Here is a 17,672-nt window from a genome sequence, read left to right as displayed (position 1 = left end):
AAAGACCCAGTTCTGTTACTACCCACATTTTCTTGTCCTGTTTTCCCTTTTCAATTGAGTTGGGAGCAGGGGAGAGAGCAGAGGTTCATATGCTTTTAACATTATTACCTGCTACTCCTAACCTATCTTAATGCAGCTCGGGGGATCTGGAGGAAGACTTATTTTGCCCCTCTAGGCTGGAGGATATTTGTGGTGATACCAAACATGGGAATAGAGGGAATCTAAAGTCTCTGAAGCTGAAGAGTTAACATAGATCCTGCTAATGCTTATTGCTTGCATTTCTACTCTGTCGCTAATGATTTGCATTGCTGGAGGAAAATGCCAACATGAGGTGGTTTTGGCGTTGAGAGAATAGGATGAGAAACTTTTATGGAACATAAATTCAAGATGACTTAGCCTACAGGTGCTGTGCAAAATCCCTATCTTTCAGTACTCATCTTGAGATAATTCATACCATTTTCTATTTTTGGTGTAAGTAGCTTACAATAGCCTCTGGGGTATATTCTGATTTCATGTAGTCCCTCTCTGCGCCAGTCGTGCTCTTGAGAATATCTGTGGATTCCACTGGGCATCTGACGGACCCAGGACTGTGGTCTTTCATGTGCACAATCTCTCACCTGCTTGATATTAGTATCTTCCGGGGCTATGGTCCAATATTTGAGGTGAGACTCACTGGTTGAGCTCTGAATAGAGTAAATTGAGGAAAGAGTGGGGTACTTCACTTAATAATTAAAAAAAAGACACTTACAATTTTCAGACCAAGTGTGTGCTGGGTGACTGCACACTTCAGAACATAGTGATTTAGCATTTTTATTCAAACTTTTGTCCATCTAAGACTTGTCCCTTTTTTGGCTTTGCATTTCAAATGTTAATTACAGTAGTAGGGAATATTTCTCTTTGAATAAATTAAAATGATTATTGTTATTCCATTTGCACTAAATTGAAAACATACGGAACATTCTTAACACAGTGAGAAGATAAAGAATGCCATGTGCATACGCCTAACTGATAAGGTGATTTGGTACTTTGCTATTGCTATTGGGCAGGTTATGTCAGTAGGTACCTGGAGCAAGGGACGAAACTGTACTTCCTAACTAGTAGTAGGCCTGGTTTCACCCACATCTGCAGCCTCCTCTGTTGTTCCAATACCAAAGATGCCAGATAGGTTGCATTGATCTGTTTTATTAGATTTCCTTTGATGATTGGCTAGTTCTGCTAAGAAGTTGTTTAGCAGTTGCTGATGTGTGGGGCTATTCCTCCAAACTGCCAGTAGGTGTCATACCAGTTGCAAGAAATATTTGTGTTTGCCGGTGCATGCTTGGTTCCTTCACTTTGTTGGAAAAAGTAAATATTACACCTGTGACTTAGCCTTAGTAAAGTCAAAGTTCACTTCATAAATTAAGCAAAACCCAAGGGAAGCAGAATGCTGAAAATGTCCTCAAGAAATGTGATCTGCTTTAAAAACACCCAGCTTGCAGGGTTTTCAACACTGCCCTCCCCCCAGCTCATTCCCCCCGAGCTATCTACGTGCAAATGTCCATGTCCTGCCCACATTCCTTTTGCCACCCCCAACCAGTCATCTTAACTCTGCTGAACATGCAAATAAAAAGGTCCTGCCCACAATTCAAACACAGCCTAGTCCTTTCAGAGAGTTGCATCCTGGAGCACTGAGTTTACCTTCTTTGACTTACCTCCAGACCTGAGCTGCTGCCAATGCTACAGAGTGGAGTTTTTTCCCATGCACAAATTACATACGCGATCACTAAGTGTCATGGTTCTAGGTTTTTTCCCTTACTTGTCTTGGAAACAACTTAATCAGCTTTTGCACTACAACTTCGAGTGATGGAAGATACCAGAGAGATTCTACAGGTGAATTTGCTTTTGATCTGTTGTTGGCAGGAGATTTCGCACAGTTATATTTCAGCAATGTATTTATTTGATCGCACCGGTGTTCTCCTTCAAGTAGAAGGAGAACGCTGTAAACTAGTATTTATTCTGTCTTTGGAATGTTAAAGGAATGATCTATTGTCTTGTTGCTTATGACTGATTCAAAATTGATTAGTGGAGTGGAATGGGGAAAACATAGTAACAGGTAGCATATAACTAACTTGTCCTGTCTGACTTGAAGTAAGATATTTATTTTGAATGCTAATGAAGACTGCTATATATTGGAAGGGAAAATACCAAAGAAATTAAAAATAAAATTATGGTACACCATTGGGCTAAGAGCATAAGTAGTTTAAGAAATTTATTATCTTAAGGGTTTCTCCGTAGCTACTTCATACCTATTTGCCACCTTAACTCTAGATTATATTTTATATAGCTGCTGCTGTTGAAATTTGACATTATGAAAGGATAAACTTTAAAAAGATGTATGCATTGTCCATTTTGCTGTAGTCCTTACCAAACAAAACCCAAATGGGCCCAAGTTAAGCACTTTAAAAGGCAAATGCTAAAACTGGGCAGATGGGGAAAGGAAAGAAAAAAAGAATAGGAAATGTGGAAAAAGGAAATCATGATTCTCCCCCATTGGATCTCTGATGCTCAGGGATCCGTCATCCGTATTTGTGAAGCCCTCAGTGCACTTTTTGGTGCTATATAAATAGTATTGCCTTGTTGTTCAATTGCACAGTAGAAAGCTGCAAATTGTTCATTTAGGCCACAAGTGGGCAAGGTTTTTGGCCTGAGGGCCACATTGAGGTTCCAAAATGTATGGAGGGCGGGTGTAGTGTATTAAATTGCTCCCCGTAGGAATGTGCTACTTATGGCTGAGGTCTGGTGCTCTGTAAGTGGCACATTCCTACGGGGAGCAATTTAATACACTACACCCAGGCTCTCGGAGCCGCGCTGCCCAGCACACTGGCAGCACGGCGAGCTGAGGCGCGGAGCAGGGGCCAGGGGCTAGCCTCCCTGGCCAGGAGCGCAAGGATCAGGCAAGACGGTCCCGCCGGCTGTAGTTTGTCCACCTCTGATTTAGGCTGTGATGTTGCAAGGTGGTGAGCGCCATTCATGTTGCATGATTTGGCCCTTCTGACACTTTTTGTTTTGTTTTGCTGTCGTGAAGTGTGTCTCATATTAGATCGTAGTAGTATACTCTGAGTCAATGGCAGACAACATGTACAGACCCATGGAAAAGCTGTTTGAGACACCAACAATTGTACCTGCTCTTGTAAGAGCTGGAAGCACAATGATGACACAGGCCAGGTTTCTGTAGCTCCGGCTATGCCCTGGGCCTCTTTCTTCTTTCCGAAACTGAAATATGCAGGACTCTTTATACCTTTTGAGGGCTTAAATAAGATTCTCAAACCCAGTCCTGACATTCCTTAGCCTAAGAGTTAAGGTGAAGCTGAACACTATGCAGTCCATTGTCCATTCAGTGTACTAAGAGGGCACTCCTGGTGGATGTTTTCTGATGAGCAGGAGGAGGATGGCTTCCAGCACAATGAGATGGAGGATAAAGACAGGAGAGAAACAAAATCTCCAAGGAGGATCATTTACTTTGCAAATGGTGAAACCATGGAAGAGTACAGTACGGAAGAGGAGGAGGAGGAGCAGCAGCAGCCACTTGACACAGTGAGCCCCGTTACTGGCTTTTAGGAAACTCTCTGAGGAGACTGGAAGAGGGGAGGAGCGTTTCTGTTCTTTGCACCTTAGAGAACACTGCACCCTTCACAGCCATAATAGCTAGCTCTGTAGATAAACACGTGCCTCTTTTTTTTCCTCCGTAAATATTGTGACTTCTCTAACCAGTCACAGAACAGATTTAGATAGCAATAGTACAAGCTTCTCCAAGTTCTCCTGCTAACGTGCTTTATTCCTGATGCCCACGGGACTGACTGCTGAGGTGAGAGTAGTGGTTAAGCAGATCAAAACAGGAGGAAAAATTCATGGCTCTTATTCTGTACCCCTACCTAATGATAGCTGCATCTTGTGACGATGCAGCAAGGAGATGAGAAGAACCTACCCAAAAGAAATTCATGTCTCCAAGCAAAAACATGCAGAAGCATTTCTCCTGGTGCTCCGTGACCCATTCCTAAACGCCATACATCCATTTCCTTATCCCTAAAATGAGAACAAGATTGAGGGCAGAGGTGAAAGTAAGCCGGTACGATCCAGTACGGCATTCTGGCAAGAGCCAGTACGCTGTGTCAGACTGGACCAGCTTCCGTGGCAGTGATTTAAACGGCCCAGAGCTCCAGCTGCTGCAGGGAGTCCCAGGCCCTTTAAAGTGGCGCCGGAGCTCCAGCAGCCGGGCTTGGGCAGGGATTTAAATGGCCTGGTGCTCCTGCCACTGTGGTGAGCCCCAGGCCCTTTAAATCCCCACCGGAGCTCTGGATTTTTCACACTCCAACCCAATGAAGTTATACGGACCTAATTTCTGAATGTACACAAGGCCTTAGTTAATTTGTTTTAATTCATCCCCACATAGACAAGCCTGAAGTTACTGACCTCCTAGGGATACAGTGCTGATAAGTAATGTTTGTAAACATCTCTGAAAATGTAATGTATTATATTAGGCTAAGTATTGACATTTACATGTGTCTATTTCTGTCAAATCTCCAAATATTTTTAGTATTTTGGTCTGATTCTGCAAATACTTAAACCTGTGAACAACTTTATTCACATGAGGAAGTCTCATTGAGTTCAAAGTTCCTTAGAGGTTTATGTATTTTGCAAGATTAGAACACAAAGAGTCCATTGTATATATGTTCATTGTACTGATGATTCTTGTTGGCTTGGTAAACAAGACTGGTATCCCTAGACAGAGACTTGCTGTAAATCAGCTGAGACTAGCTAGCTTGAACAGCACCCTTTGTAGAGACTGAAGAAAACAATTAGCTTTCTCCCCTACACAATGAGAGAGCCCTTGCATATGGCAAATATTATGGGCCAAATTAATCTCTGGTACAACCCCATGGACTAGTTCTGCTTTGTATGTTTAAAATTAAAGTTTTCCTTTTGTTCTTGTTTCGTAGTCCAAACTCTCCTGGGGGCTCTATCTGCGCCTGTGGGCAGTTCGAATCGCAACAACTTCACTATTTAGTAGGTATATATTTTGGCATCAGTGGAAGGGTTATTTTAGATGAGTTGAATGTAATTACCATTAAATATTATTAAAATACAAGACCACCACCAGAATGTTTTCCTTCATCTTTCATGTATTCTCTCAAAACTGGGTGTTACTATTCCATAAAATATCTCTCGCTATATAGGTATTTTATTTCAAGGAGATGGACATCCACGTGACACTATTAAATATGAAATACTTTAGGTGAGATTATTTGGGATCAGGCCATTTTCATTTTAAAAAAATCAGTTTCTTACAGCAAGAAGAAAGACGCTCCCACCAATGTGGGAACTGCATCAGCACGCTTAAGAGAGCAACCTGAATTCGGTGTCAGGAGCCTGATGGCTGTACCAGTAGGTCATGATCTGGCTAGGGAGCCTTGGGGACTCTGACTTTTGTACTACCCACATGTCTAGTACAATGTGCCATGCTGCCACTACGGAAGAAGGGCAGGTTTCATTGGAAATAACCTCTGCAGCAGATGATTTCCTGTGGGTTTGCTGCCATGAAGTTGGTCTCACTTTCATTCAGCCCTCTAATACTCAATCAGCTTTTCATTGTCACAGTGATGGTTTTAACCAACACTAGCCTCTGTATATGTGATTTTAGTTGGCAGATGCTAGGTAACCTTTTCGTGTCTAGTGTGACAGTATATCAAATACTGCATCCAAAATAACTACCTTAAAAGAACATTAACATTTCAAAGTCAAGCACTCAAAAGCTAGAAAATGCCAGAATTAAGGGTGCCTGAGCAATTTTAATTTAGCCCCCTTATGCATAGGAATTATGATATAATCTTTTTAGGTGATCACATACATGTCTACCTTGATATAATGCAACTCGATATAACATGAATTTGGATATAATGTGGTAAAGCAGCACTCTGGGGGGTGGATTGTGCCACTGTTGGCTAAGAGAAAGACAACAGCGCTGCTTGGCAGCACAGTTCCGGTAACAACTCCCAGTGCACAAACCAACACCCCCCTCCACCCCCAAGTGAGCGATCAGAGGTACAGGCAGGTACAGGCCTCACCAGCCAGCCTGAGACAGGCGGGAGTGGAGTCATCTAGGTAACAGCCCTTCAGCCCCTCATGTCAGCTCACATGAGTGGACCCATCTCTACCTGAACAGAGCTCGTTATTTTGCCACATGCTTCTGGAGCAGCCACCCACCGGGCCAGCCTCACCTGGATCCCGCATCTACCAGTGATCTGGGGCAGCAGTGGTGGGGCACAGCAGGAGAGACATGGGAGCCGTGGCACAGCACCGTGCCCGAGGCTCACCCCACTCCACCCCACAGGTCCTAGCTCCCTATTGAGGAGTCAGGCCGCACAATCCCTGCTGCCCACGTAGCAAAGGGGCCAGCCGGCACAGCCCTCAGCAGAGAGACAGGACCGAGGAGCCACCTCACCCAGCAGGGAAGGGAGAGAGGACAGAGACTGAGACCTTGTGTGGGGGGATCACTGGGGCGGGAAAACAGGACTTCCCTGTTCCCTGCCTAGAGCGAGATTGCAGCAAACAGCCTGGGGGTAGTCGCTGTATAACTCAGACCTGCTGTGGTCACAGTTGCTGCCATGCTGACCCCTCAGCCTAGAGTAGGGGTTGTAAGAGAACTGAAAACTAGCTAGGGATCAGTGTTCATCAACTGAAGGCCAAAGCAAGTTCAATATAATGTGGTTTCACCTATAACATGATAAAAAATTTTGGCTCCCGAGGATCACATTATATTGGGGTAGAGAGATACTTTCCCCCACAAAACCCTTGCCGTATTCAGTACACATGAGGGATAGTGCTCAGTGAATAGTTAGCTATTCAGTATCTGATTTTATCCTCTTGATTCCATGTGTGCCCCATGTGTTGTTTAGTTCACACCTTCAAAACCCTAGAATTATTAATTTCCTTCTGAGTGTCTCTATGATGCTGCCATCATAGTGCTGTCATTGGAGTGGTTCGCAAACACAATGGAGTTATTTTCACAACATTGTTTATGGTATGGAGATATTATCTCCCTTTTACACACGGGGAACTGATGCACAGAAATTAGAGCCAAAATTGTCAAGTGTCAACTAATTTTGGGTGCCCTATTTGAGATGCGTTTTTTGTAAGTACATAGCATATTAAGGTGCTTAATGCTCGAAGCAAAGCTCCTGTTGACTTCTATTGCAGCTGTGAGGTCAGCATTTCTACAGTTCAGATCTCATGGGTGTCAATCTGGGACTCAGAAAATGAGATGCGTGCACACAATGGCCACCTCTGAAAACTTTTATTGCCTGATGCCACATAGGAACTTTTCAGCAGAGGCTGGGATCGAATCCTTTTTTCCGAAACAGCATTCAACTATCTTAATCATGACACCATCCTTTCTGTTCCTGCAATCCCTGCCTCATTCTCTGCACACTTTCCAAATTGTGCAACAAATGAGGAAGGGATCCTGCAAACAAAATCTCCTTCACTGCACAATCACGATCCATTCCCAGGATCCATTCACAGACTGTCCTGTGTCCTGAATGAGGCAGAGGTCCTGTGGAAAAAAGTGATAATTAAAGACTACCACAATGCATATATACAAGGCAATCTTAATTCTGGCATCTTTGGCACCTTAATGTTCTTTTAACTTAGTTTTTTTAAAATGTAATTTCCTGAAAAAACAATCATGTGAAACTATATTGACCCACACACACACAGATGGGTCATCACCAGGGTTTGGATATTTAGATACACAGCACAGTTGACTCCTCTGCCACTTGAGTTAAAAGATTAACCAGGAGCAGTAGAATGTTGTTACCCCTTCTAGTGGCAGGTCAACATAAAAGATAAGATGCAAACTTTGGTCATGGGTTTCACAGCTATTTGCTACACAGCAAAGGAGTAGTGAGACTTGGGAATAATGGGTTCAGTTCCGGGTTCTGGAGGAAAGTGTGCTTTAGTGGTTTATAACCACTGGCCCTGTCCCCTTCTGCTCCTATCCATCACATTCTCTGTTCCAGTTGCCCTGCCCTGCATTTTTCTTCCCTGTCTCTCCTGCTCATACCTCTACATTCTAGTCAGGCTGCTTGCTCCTCTGTGCTTTCTGGGTACCAGCAAGGGGACCATTGAGGGTGCACAGGAGCGGCGCCAGGGTTTCTGGCGCCCTAGGCGGATGGCCGTTTCGCTGCCCCCCGCGGAACAGGTGGAGCTGCCGCAGGCATGTCAGTGGACGGTGCGCTGGTCTAAAGGCTCCAGTGGACCTGCCGCCGGCATGACTGCGGTAGGTCCGCCGGAGCCTTTAGACCAACGCACCGTCCACCGACATGACTGCGGCAGCTCCACCGGACCTTCACAGCAGCGGACCATCGGCCGGCATCACTGCGGTAGGTCCCCCGGACCCACGTGCCGCTCCCCCGGCAAAATAGCTCCCCCCAAAAATTCTGGCACCTTAGGCCATTGCCTAGGTCGCCTAAATGGTAGCGCCGGCCCTGAGGATGCAGGAGATGCAGTCTCCCTGGTCTCACTTACAGTGGCTCCTGGGAACTGGGCAAAACAGTTGAAGGAAAAGAGCTACTCAGCTAGAGATGATGTATGCTCAGACGCTCTTTGGGGATGGTGCATGCACAGTCAACACATAAGAGCTGTGAGGGATGGAGCATGCTCAGTGCAGATGGAATCTTCTGAGAACTTGGCTTCCAGCTTTTAACAAATCTCTACTGTGCACATGCTAACAGAAGTTTTTCAGGGATGTTGTGAAGACCGAAACTGGAACTGGATTCAAAGGAGAATTACATAAGTTCATGGAGAATAGGTTCATCAATGACTATTAGCCAAGATGATCAGGGGTGCAATCCCATGCTCTGGGTGTCTCTAGGCCTTTGACTGCCAGATGGTGAGACTGGACAATGGAATGGATTACTTGATGATTGCCCTGTTCTGTTCATGCCTTTTGAAGCATACGGCATTGATAGATGTCAGAAGACAGGATAGTGGGCTAGATGGACCATTGGTCTGACTCAGTATGGCCATCCTTATGTTCTTATACTGTGGCTTATAATGTGACCAAATCTGGGCAAATTTTCATAGGGATGGCAAAAGGTGCATCCTGACACCAGGGCAAAGCCAAATCTCAAGTCCCTGCTCTAAATCATGGAGGTTCCACAGCTTCCTCAGTGAAACAGCTGTAACCATTTTTTCCCTAACCTCGTTCTTGGAAATGACAATAATGTTAGTTGAAACTTCTGCAAAAATTTTAAACTTGAGACAGACACCAGGCATGGAAAATTTCAGCTCCAGCAGTTTAAGTTTGGCAAAGTCATAAGCAACTGAAAACAGGATCTTTATAATGGAAAGTCTTAGGCAACTTTAACTATAGTCGTCACTACTTGCCCCGCCTATAATAAATGACATTACACTAACTCTTCACTTAACGTTGTAGTTATGTTCCTGAAAAATGCAACTTTAAGTGAAATGATGTTAAGCAAAGCCAATTTTCCCATGAGAATTAATGTAAATGAGGGGTTTAGGTTCCAGGGGAGATTTTTTTTTCACCAGACAAAAGACTATATATATATACACACACACATAGTATAAGTTTTAAACAAACAATTTACTACTGGTACACAGTGATCGGGGTGGCTCCAGGCCCCAGCACACCAAGCGCATGCTTGGAGCGGCAAGCCACTGAGGGCGTTCTGCCGGTTGCCGGGAGGGCAGCAGGCAGGCTGCCTGCCATGCTTGGGGTGGCAAAATGCCTAGAGCTGCCCCTGACAGTGATGATGATTGTCAAGCTTGGATGAGGAATCAGAGGGTGGGATATTTCCCAGGGAATGCCTTACTGCTAAATGATGAACTAGCAATTGGCTGAGTCCTCAAGGGTTAACTGTCACACTCTTCAAGGCAGCAGGAATGGAGAGAGGGGAGACAGCATTGCTGACAGCGACACACACCATGTGTGAGAGAGAGATGTGCATTTCCCCTTTAAGTAGCTGACCCTACTCTTAAGTACACTGCCTTGTTAATTAGATCAGCTTGCTGAGATTGCAGCTGCTGCCAGCAAGCTCCCTCTGTCCTAACCCCTGTGGTGTGTCCCCCATGCTCTATGGAAGATGGGGTAAGCAGGGTGCAGGAGCAAGTAGGAGGGAGAGACACTGACAGCCCCCCTCTTTCTCCCCCCCAGGGCCAGCGCTTCCATTTAGGCGATGTAGGTGGTCACCTAGGGCTCCAGGATTTGGGAGGGCGGCATTTTGCCATCCTCAGTGGCAATTCGGCGGCGGGGGGTCTTTCTGCGCTCCAAGTCTTTGGCAGCAATTTTGCGGCGGGTCCTTCACTCACTCCGGGACCCACCGCTGAAGTGCCCTGAAGCCCAGGAGCGCGGAAGGCCCCCCCGCCGCAGAATTGCTGCCAACGCCTGGGGGTGCGGAAGGACCCCCGCCTAGGGCGCCAAAAACCCTGGCGTCGCTCCTGCTCCCCCCGCACAGCAAGGGGAGCAGGAGCAGAGGGCAAGAGCAGCACATGGCAGTGGGAGGAGGGACAGCTGAACTGCTGGCAATTGATAGCCTGCTGGGCAGCTGCTGCACAGGGAACTTAGGGGAGCTGGGAGCTACTAGGGGGAGCGGATGGGGGGCTGCCGGTCCACCCTGATTCCAAGCCCCCACCAGCTAGCTGCAATGGGCTGCGCTTCCTGCAAGCAGTAGACAAAGCAGGCAGCTGCCAAACGACATTAGAAGGGAGCATTGCACAACTTTAAACGAGCATGTTCCCTAATTGATCAGCAACATAACAAAACTGTTAACTGGGATGACTTTAAGTGAGGAGTTACAGTAATTGGTAGGCAGGAGGTAAAACAATGAGTGGGCAAAATCTACATGGGGGCTTTAGAAAAATACTTCAGTGTCCAGATCAGACTGATATAACCCACTGAAAATCAGGGCACAAATAAAGGTAGAACTACTGAATCAGATTAGAAATTGGCAGAGGCACAAGAAACTGAAGCCATAAAGAAAAGAAATGGGTCAGAGTGAAGACAGGTTCACAAGCATAATACTGCAGAAAGATGGATTAGGACAATCTAGCTCTGCCAACTGACATTATTGTATACAATTTTGATAAATTGTGGTACTCCAGGCAGCCAGTGCTAAGTCTGAAAAAGTGGCGCCTGAAAGCAGTCACAATGACTTTTTTTTCCCCATCAGAAATCAATAGCTTCCTAAACACAAGAGGTATAAAGTCCATCTCTTCTCTCTGATAAAGAGGAAGGGAGACTTTCGTTAATCGAAAGAAGACCCTGAAAGGAAAGAAGACTTGTCTATGACCTCATTACTATTTGAGAGTGAATTGACATGTAAAACAACCCAGGCTGAATTGGTTTACACAAAGTGTAGCCTAAATACAGTATGGAAGAAACTGCCTCAGACTGCAGCTGGTATAAGTGACATGTAATACATCATTTCCAGGAATGCTGGCCAACTGTTTGGAAAAAGATTGAACTTAAGTAGTTTTCTGGAGTGAGGATTAGACATACTGAAAATGGACTTGTATTTCCTGAGCTGATGAAGACAGTCTTGTCCTTTTGTTCATATATACGTCAGTGTGTAAAACTATTTCTTTTCTCTCACCACATAAAGTGGCTCTCTATACAAGCTTCTTACTTATCTAGGAGATAGAATTGCTGTTATTCTTTCTCTTCCCTGTCTTTTCAGCTTGTGAATTCCTCGGTGAGAAGCTTGCCACGCTCTTTGGACTCAATGAACCTAAATATCAATATGCAATAGACGAATACTACAGGGCACAGAAGAAGGTAAATGAAATGCATACATAGTTTTTTAACAAGTGGAGAACAAAATATATGGCACTTTATTTATCATGTTTTATTATTAAGAACCAACAGTCTTCCTTCCAAACAAGATTCTCGTCCCCAAAGAATTTACAATCTAAGCAAACCTGTGTGCATGTGTGTTCTTTCTCTTTTTCTCTCTCTGTATATGTAATTTTCAGTGGATCACTTGTGGGATCCTCGAAGCTTTACTAGATCTGTACAGGTCCTATGAAAAGCTTTGAGATGTGCTGGCATCAGAATGGACTATATACATTGAAGTGGCTGTGATTAAACTTTCAGGCTACAGGGTTTTGATTTTAAATCTTTGTATTGTGTATTAGTTCTCTTCCAAAGTGACTTTTGGAGTCTTACTCTGTGAGTTGACAAGGCTGAGCTCCATTGCGAAGACAATCTGGATATGTTTCCTGGTAGTGGCAGGAAAGTTTGGTCATTCATTCTAACATCACTCCATGTTAGCAGATTCAGAAACCACTGTTGGGATGGGGGCTGGAGAAAAACGTTGCCACACATGTCTGGACTGAGTCAAGGTGCTGTATTGGCAACACCTAAACAGAAGACGTTTGAATGGTGGTCCTAGAATGGAGAAGTAAATGAAAATTCCACGAGGACTCAGCAAAACTGTGGAGAAGCCTTGGGATGTGAACAACAAAAATTCCTTAAAAAAACTTCCTATTTTTAGTATTATTTTTTCTGTCGTCAGCTATTTACAAGGCACTAGGGGTCTGCTCTGCTGAAATATTTATCTTAGCATTGCTGGCTCATGGTCCAGAAGACAGTTTCAACTGAATAATGTAGTGTAATTCCAATTGTCCTCTTACTCATTCCTTCCAAAACTTGGAACAAAGGACCTGCTCTGCCCTTCTATGTTGAGAAATTGGTTACTGATCACTGTGGTATATGGCTGTTTTGTTGTAGGTTAAGTTGATCAAATGCATGTCTGTTTCTTGAGGAAACTGCTGTGCACAAATAAGCATGCAGATGGAATGTTATATTCAGCTAAGGACACAGAAATTGGATGAGTTCTGGCAACAAAGTTTTACAAGAAACAACTTTTTGAATTATGGTGAAATGATGTGTAAGGACACCACCATATTTTCAGACAATTTTGCATGGTTGAAGGCTGCTTGTAAACAGAGATGAGCCCAACCTGCAAAATTTTGACCTGGGTCTGTATTTTGAATCTCCCCCAAATTTCAGAGATTTCCTTATATAGAATTTGAGTTTGGTCCTTTGAGAGAGAGGGACTAGTCACAATTTTTTTTTATTCTAAACCCACCACAGACCCCCCCAAAATCTGAAATACTTGCTTGGGGTCAGCTTTATTCTTTAAAAGATAGTCCTGTTGCCTGATCTATGGATTGTGTATTAATCTGATTACTTAAGAATTCCCAGTTAGCACCCCAAGCTTGGATAGGTTCTTGTCTCAAGATCAAGGCCAGCAGTATTAGAATTACTGTTCAGTTGGGAACCCTGATATATATGGTTGCAACACTTACACTTATGGAAAACATTCCAACCCAGCAAGATAGATAGAGATAATACAGAATTTGCATCTGAGCATCCATACTCACACCATCCGTTGCAGAACAACCTGAAATGTTAGTCATTATCTGTCTCACCATCATCTCCCTCCTCATCACCATTTCCAGTGCTCATCATCCTGGCACTGCCCAAGAGCTACATCTCTCCCCTTCTAAGCGCACAGGCTGGGAGACAACTTTTATAATGTGTTGCGCTGACACCACTATGCCTAACATATATTCAGTAGGGATTTCTTTTCTTGTCTTTATTTGTATTTCCTCGCCCTACTAATGTTGGGGTGCCCTTGTCCCACAAGTCAGTAGGCCTTTTACCTCAAGCTTAATTAGAATATATGTCAATTTGGTTACCATGGCACTCTTGTGATCAGCCATCTTCGAATGTTCCTAATTTAAAATATCTCAAACCAGTATAAACAAGAATCTTATGGTTACCTGTTAGCAGTTTAGTCATTACAACATTTTCTTATGATCTGGGGTTACTCCTGGTTAACTGCATAGGCTGAGGCTTTGGTGCCTTATTCCTTGTTTAGCTAAGCTATTGTCTTATAGGCTGTGGCCCGTAAACTCCTTGCTTTACTGCCTTAACTTAAATCTATGACTTACCTAGCAAATATCTATCCCTATAGGCTGCACTCTTACTTTATGTGAAAATGGCATTGTGGGTTTTCAGTTTGTAGACCAATAATTTCCATATTAAATATGTTTTTACAGGTGTTTAAAAATATGAAAATCTCATCTCCAGCTCTGCAAATTCAGCTTGAGATCTTCCACTCAAGTTGGTTCTTTCTGGTTCTTCATTAGTCAAACACTGTGTTTTCCATCTGTGCAACCCCATTTGTCCTCAAATTTAAGCCCTCAGGTACATCTCTGCAGACCTATTTAATTCCTGATAGTGGGCTTGATAAGGGAAACTGAGGGCATAAGTTGAGGACAATAGGATTGCGTAGGAGGCTTTGCAACTGGAACATAACAATTCTGACCCACAAGGGTGCCCCCACAAACCCTCCAAAAAATCCAGCTTACCTTGCCAGAACTATATGTTCTGCAGAACTAGCACAGCTTAGAAAAAAGTAGTAAAAATTACTTTTTTTCACTGAAGCAAATAGATCTCTTTCTGAATAGGATGACCAGATGTCCCATTTTTAAAGGGACAGTCCCATTTTGGGGGGACTTTTTCTTGTATAGGTGCCTATTACCCCCGACTCCCTCTCCTGTTTTTTCACAGTTGATATCTGGTAACTCTATTTCTGAATAAACTCATGGAACAGAGCGGTAAGAGGATGGTGATTTTACATAGTTACTTTTCAGGGTAGACTTTAAGTATGTTTCATGACTTGTAGCATTTTTAATTCCAGAACAGCTCACTACTTCAGAAACTTAAAACAAGTTCCAAGCTATAGTGCTGGCCTTTCTCAGAGTTCCTGTTACTTCTGTGTATAACAGTTACAGCCAGTTAGACAGCAACCCAACCTTATGTAATGGAGCTACTCAGCCCAAGGTAACAGAAAACTCACATTGCTATCAGTGTCAGTGTCTCCTTATAGTTAATATCGGAATAGGTTTCATTTTGTCCAGTGAATTTTTCTTATTGTCTTGTCTTCATTGCAGGAAAGTGAAGATGATGAAGATGGTGAAAAGATCTCTGAGACAAATGAGGCAGAATCTCTGAATGAAAAACACCACCTTGAGGTACAAAGTGTAGAATATGGATCTATTAGACTCAAGGATGCTGTGGAGTTTTCTCAAAGAAGCACTTTTACAAACATTAATGAGGCTTCAAAACATGACCTACAAAGTCCAAACTCTATCTCAGCTGTTAAGAAATGATGGCAACATTGTCAATGTGGTCTCTTCTGATACAGAAATAACTCTATAATAGGACATGAATATATCATTAGCATGCTCTGGGCCTAACACATCACATTCCTTTGTCCAGAAGTGTTATTCAAATGTCCAATAGCCAGCTTGATAGAGCCAAAATAGCTCTGTGATGGAAAAAGGTAGAAAGGAGATGGTGAAGGTTTAATGCTGCCTTCTATAACATCTGACTCTTTACTATTTGAGCTAAGAAGGTTAATGGAGCATCTGCCACCTGGTTCCCTGTGTTTATGAGCATTGAACTGGAGCCCTTACATTCTGATGTGTGAATCATGGACTTGACATTAGATGGTTACTTTTGAAAGTGGAAAACATCCTATTGGAACTATGCAATGGAATTTGGTATGCTAGGATATCTAAAGCAACCTGCTGAATCATAGTCTATTCTGGGTAGCTACAGATGCTTCCTAATCAAAATAAGAATGATGTAAAACTTGCCTTTTTGTTTTAAGTGAATGAGTGAACACTAAGAAAACTAATAGTCACTTTATGGATTCACATGTTCTTGTATTTTTAGTTTTCACTCTTCTATTCCTAGACCGTATGTTGCTAAAGGAATGGGTCCTTTTGTGTAAAAACTAGGGCTGTTGATTAATCGCAGTTAACTTGCGTGATTAACTCAAAAAAATTAATCATGATTAATCGCACTGTTAAACAATAGAATACCAACTGGAATTTATTAAATATTTTGGATTTTTTTCTACATTTTCAACTATATCAATTTCAGTTACAACACAGAATACAAAGTGTACAGCACTCATGTTATATTATTTTTATTACAAATATTTGCACAATAAAAATGATAAACAAAAGAAATAGTATTTTTCAATTCAGCTCATACAAGTACCATAATGCAATCTCTTTATCGTGAAAGTGCAACTTAAAAATGTAGATTTTTTTTCGTTACATAACTGCACTCAAAAACAAAACAATGTAAAACTTCAGAGGCTACCAGTCCACTCAGTCCTACTTCTTGTTCAGCCAATCGCCAAGAGAAACAAGTTTGTTTACACTTATGGGAAATAATGCCACTCACTCACAATGTCATCTCAAAGTAAGAACAGGCATTCGCTTGGCACTGTTGTAGCTGGCGTCACAAGATATTTGTGCCAGATGTGTTAAAGATTCATATGCCTCTTCATGCTTCGACCATCATTCCAGAGGACATGCTTCCATGCTGATGACGCTCATAAAAAAATAATGCGTTAATTAAATTTGTGACTGAATTCCTTGGGGAACAACTGTATGTCTCCTGCTCCGTTTTACCCACATTCTGCCATATATTGCATGTTATTCCAGTCTCAGATGATGACCCAGGACGTGTTATTCATTTTAAGAACACAGTCATTGAAAATTTGACAAAATGCAAAGAAGATACCAATGTGAAATTTCTAAAGATAGCTACAGCACTCGACCCAAGATTTAAGAATCTGAAATGCCGTCCAAAATCTGAAAGGGATGAGGTGTGGAACATGCTTTGAGAAGTCTTAAAAGAGCAACACTCTGATGTAGAAACTGCAGAACCCAAATCACCAAAAGAGAAAATCAACCTTCTGCTGGTTGCATCACTCAGATAATGAAAATGAACATGTGTCGATCTGCACTGCTTTGGATCGTTATTGACCAGAACCTGTCATCAGCATAGATCCACATTCCCTGGAACGGTGGCCAAAGCAATAAGGGACATATGAATCTTCAGCGTATCTGGGATGTAAGTATCTTGCAACGCCAGCTACAACAGTGCCAGGCAAATGTCTATTCTCACTTTCAGGTGCAAATGTAAACAAACTTGTTTGTCTGAGCAATTGGCTGAACAAGAAGTAGTACTGAGTGGACTTGTAGGCTCTACAGTTTTACATTGTTTTATTTTTGAATGCCGGTATTTTTGTACATAAGTTTACATTTGTAAGTTCAACTTTCATGCTAAAGAGATTGCACTACAGTACTTGTACTAGGTGAATTGAAAATACTATTTCTTTTGTCTTTTACAGTGCAAATATTTTTAATAAAAATAAATATAAAGTGAGCACTGTACACTTTGTAGTCTCTATTGTAATTGAAATCAATATATTTTAAAATATAGAAAACATCCAAAATATTTAAATAAATGGTATTTTATTATAATTTAACAGCGCAATTAGTCGCGATTAAGTTTTTTAATCACTTGACAGCCCTAGTAAAACCAAAAGTTTAGTCAATTGATTTCATTTGTGTGGTATCTTGTCATGGTCTTATTTTGGTGCCTGTCCTAGTACCTAAGAGTTAATGTTCATGTGGAGACATGGGCCTGAACCAGGTACAAACACCTCCCAGTTGGATCAGAATTCCAGAGACTGGACCAGTCTCTAATTTCACACTGCGAGTTGGGTATCACTTGCCAA

At 42.7% G+C, this 17,672-nt stretch overlaps 1 protein-coding gene across 1 annotated transcript; it reads left to right on the top strand.

Moving 5' to 3' along the window:
* Positions 1–1,611: 1,611 nt before the first annotated feature.
* Positions 1,612–16,023, top strand: FAM177B (family with sequence similarity 177 member B). Its single transcript, XM_032784367.2, has 5 exons — positions 1,612–1,869; positions 3,421–3,573; positions 4,977–5,043; positions 11,736–11,833; positions 15,022–16,023. Exons 1-5 carry the CDS (start codon positions 1,843–1,845, stop codon positions 15,238–15,240), a joined length of 564 nt encoding a protein of 187 aa, XP_032640258.1. The 5' UTR covers positions 1,612–1,842; the 3' UTR covers positions 15,241–16,023.
* Positions 16,024–17,672: the final 1,649 nt, after the last annotated feature.

This window comes from Chelonoidis abingdonii, chromosome 3, assembly GCF_003597395.2.
Source record: "Chelonoidis abingdonii isolate Lonesome George chromosome 3, CheloAbing_2.0, whole genome shotgun sequence".
In the NCBI taxonomy this organism is placed as follows: Eukaryota; Metazoa; Chordata; order Testudines; family Testudinidae; genus Chelonoidis; species Chelonoidis abingdonii.
This window is presented reverse-complemented; position numbering and strand designations above follow the sequence as displayed.

Excerpts from the sequence above, each read along its gene's own strand:
- FAM177B (XM_032784367.2), top strand. The coding sequence starts at position 1,843 with ATGGAAGATACCAGAGAGATTCTACAG. Across the intron at positions 1,870-3,420 it reads ATACCAGAGAGATTCTACAG|GAGGAGGATGGCTTCCAGCA; the intron begins GTGAATTTGCTT and ends TCTGATGAGCAG. Across the intron at positions 11,834-15,021 it reads ACTACAGGGCACAGAAGAAG|GAAAGTGAAGATGATGAAGA; the intron begins GTAAATGAAATG and ends TCTTCATTGCAG.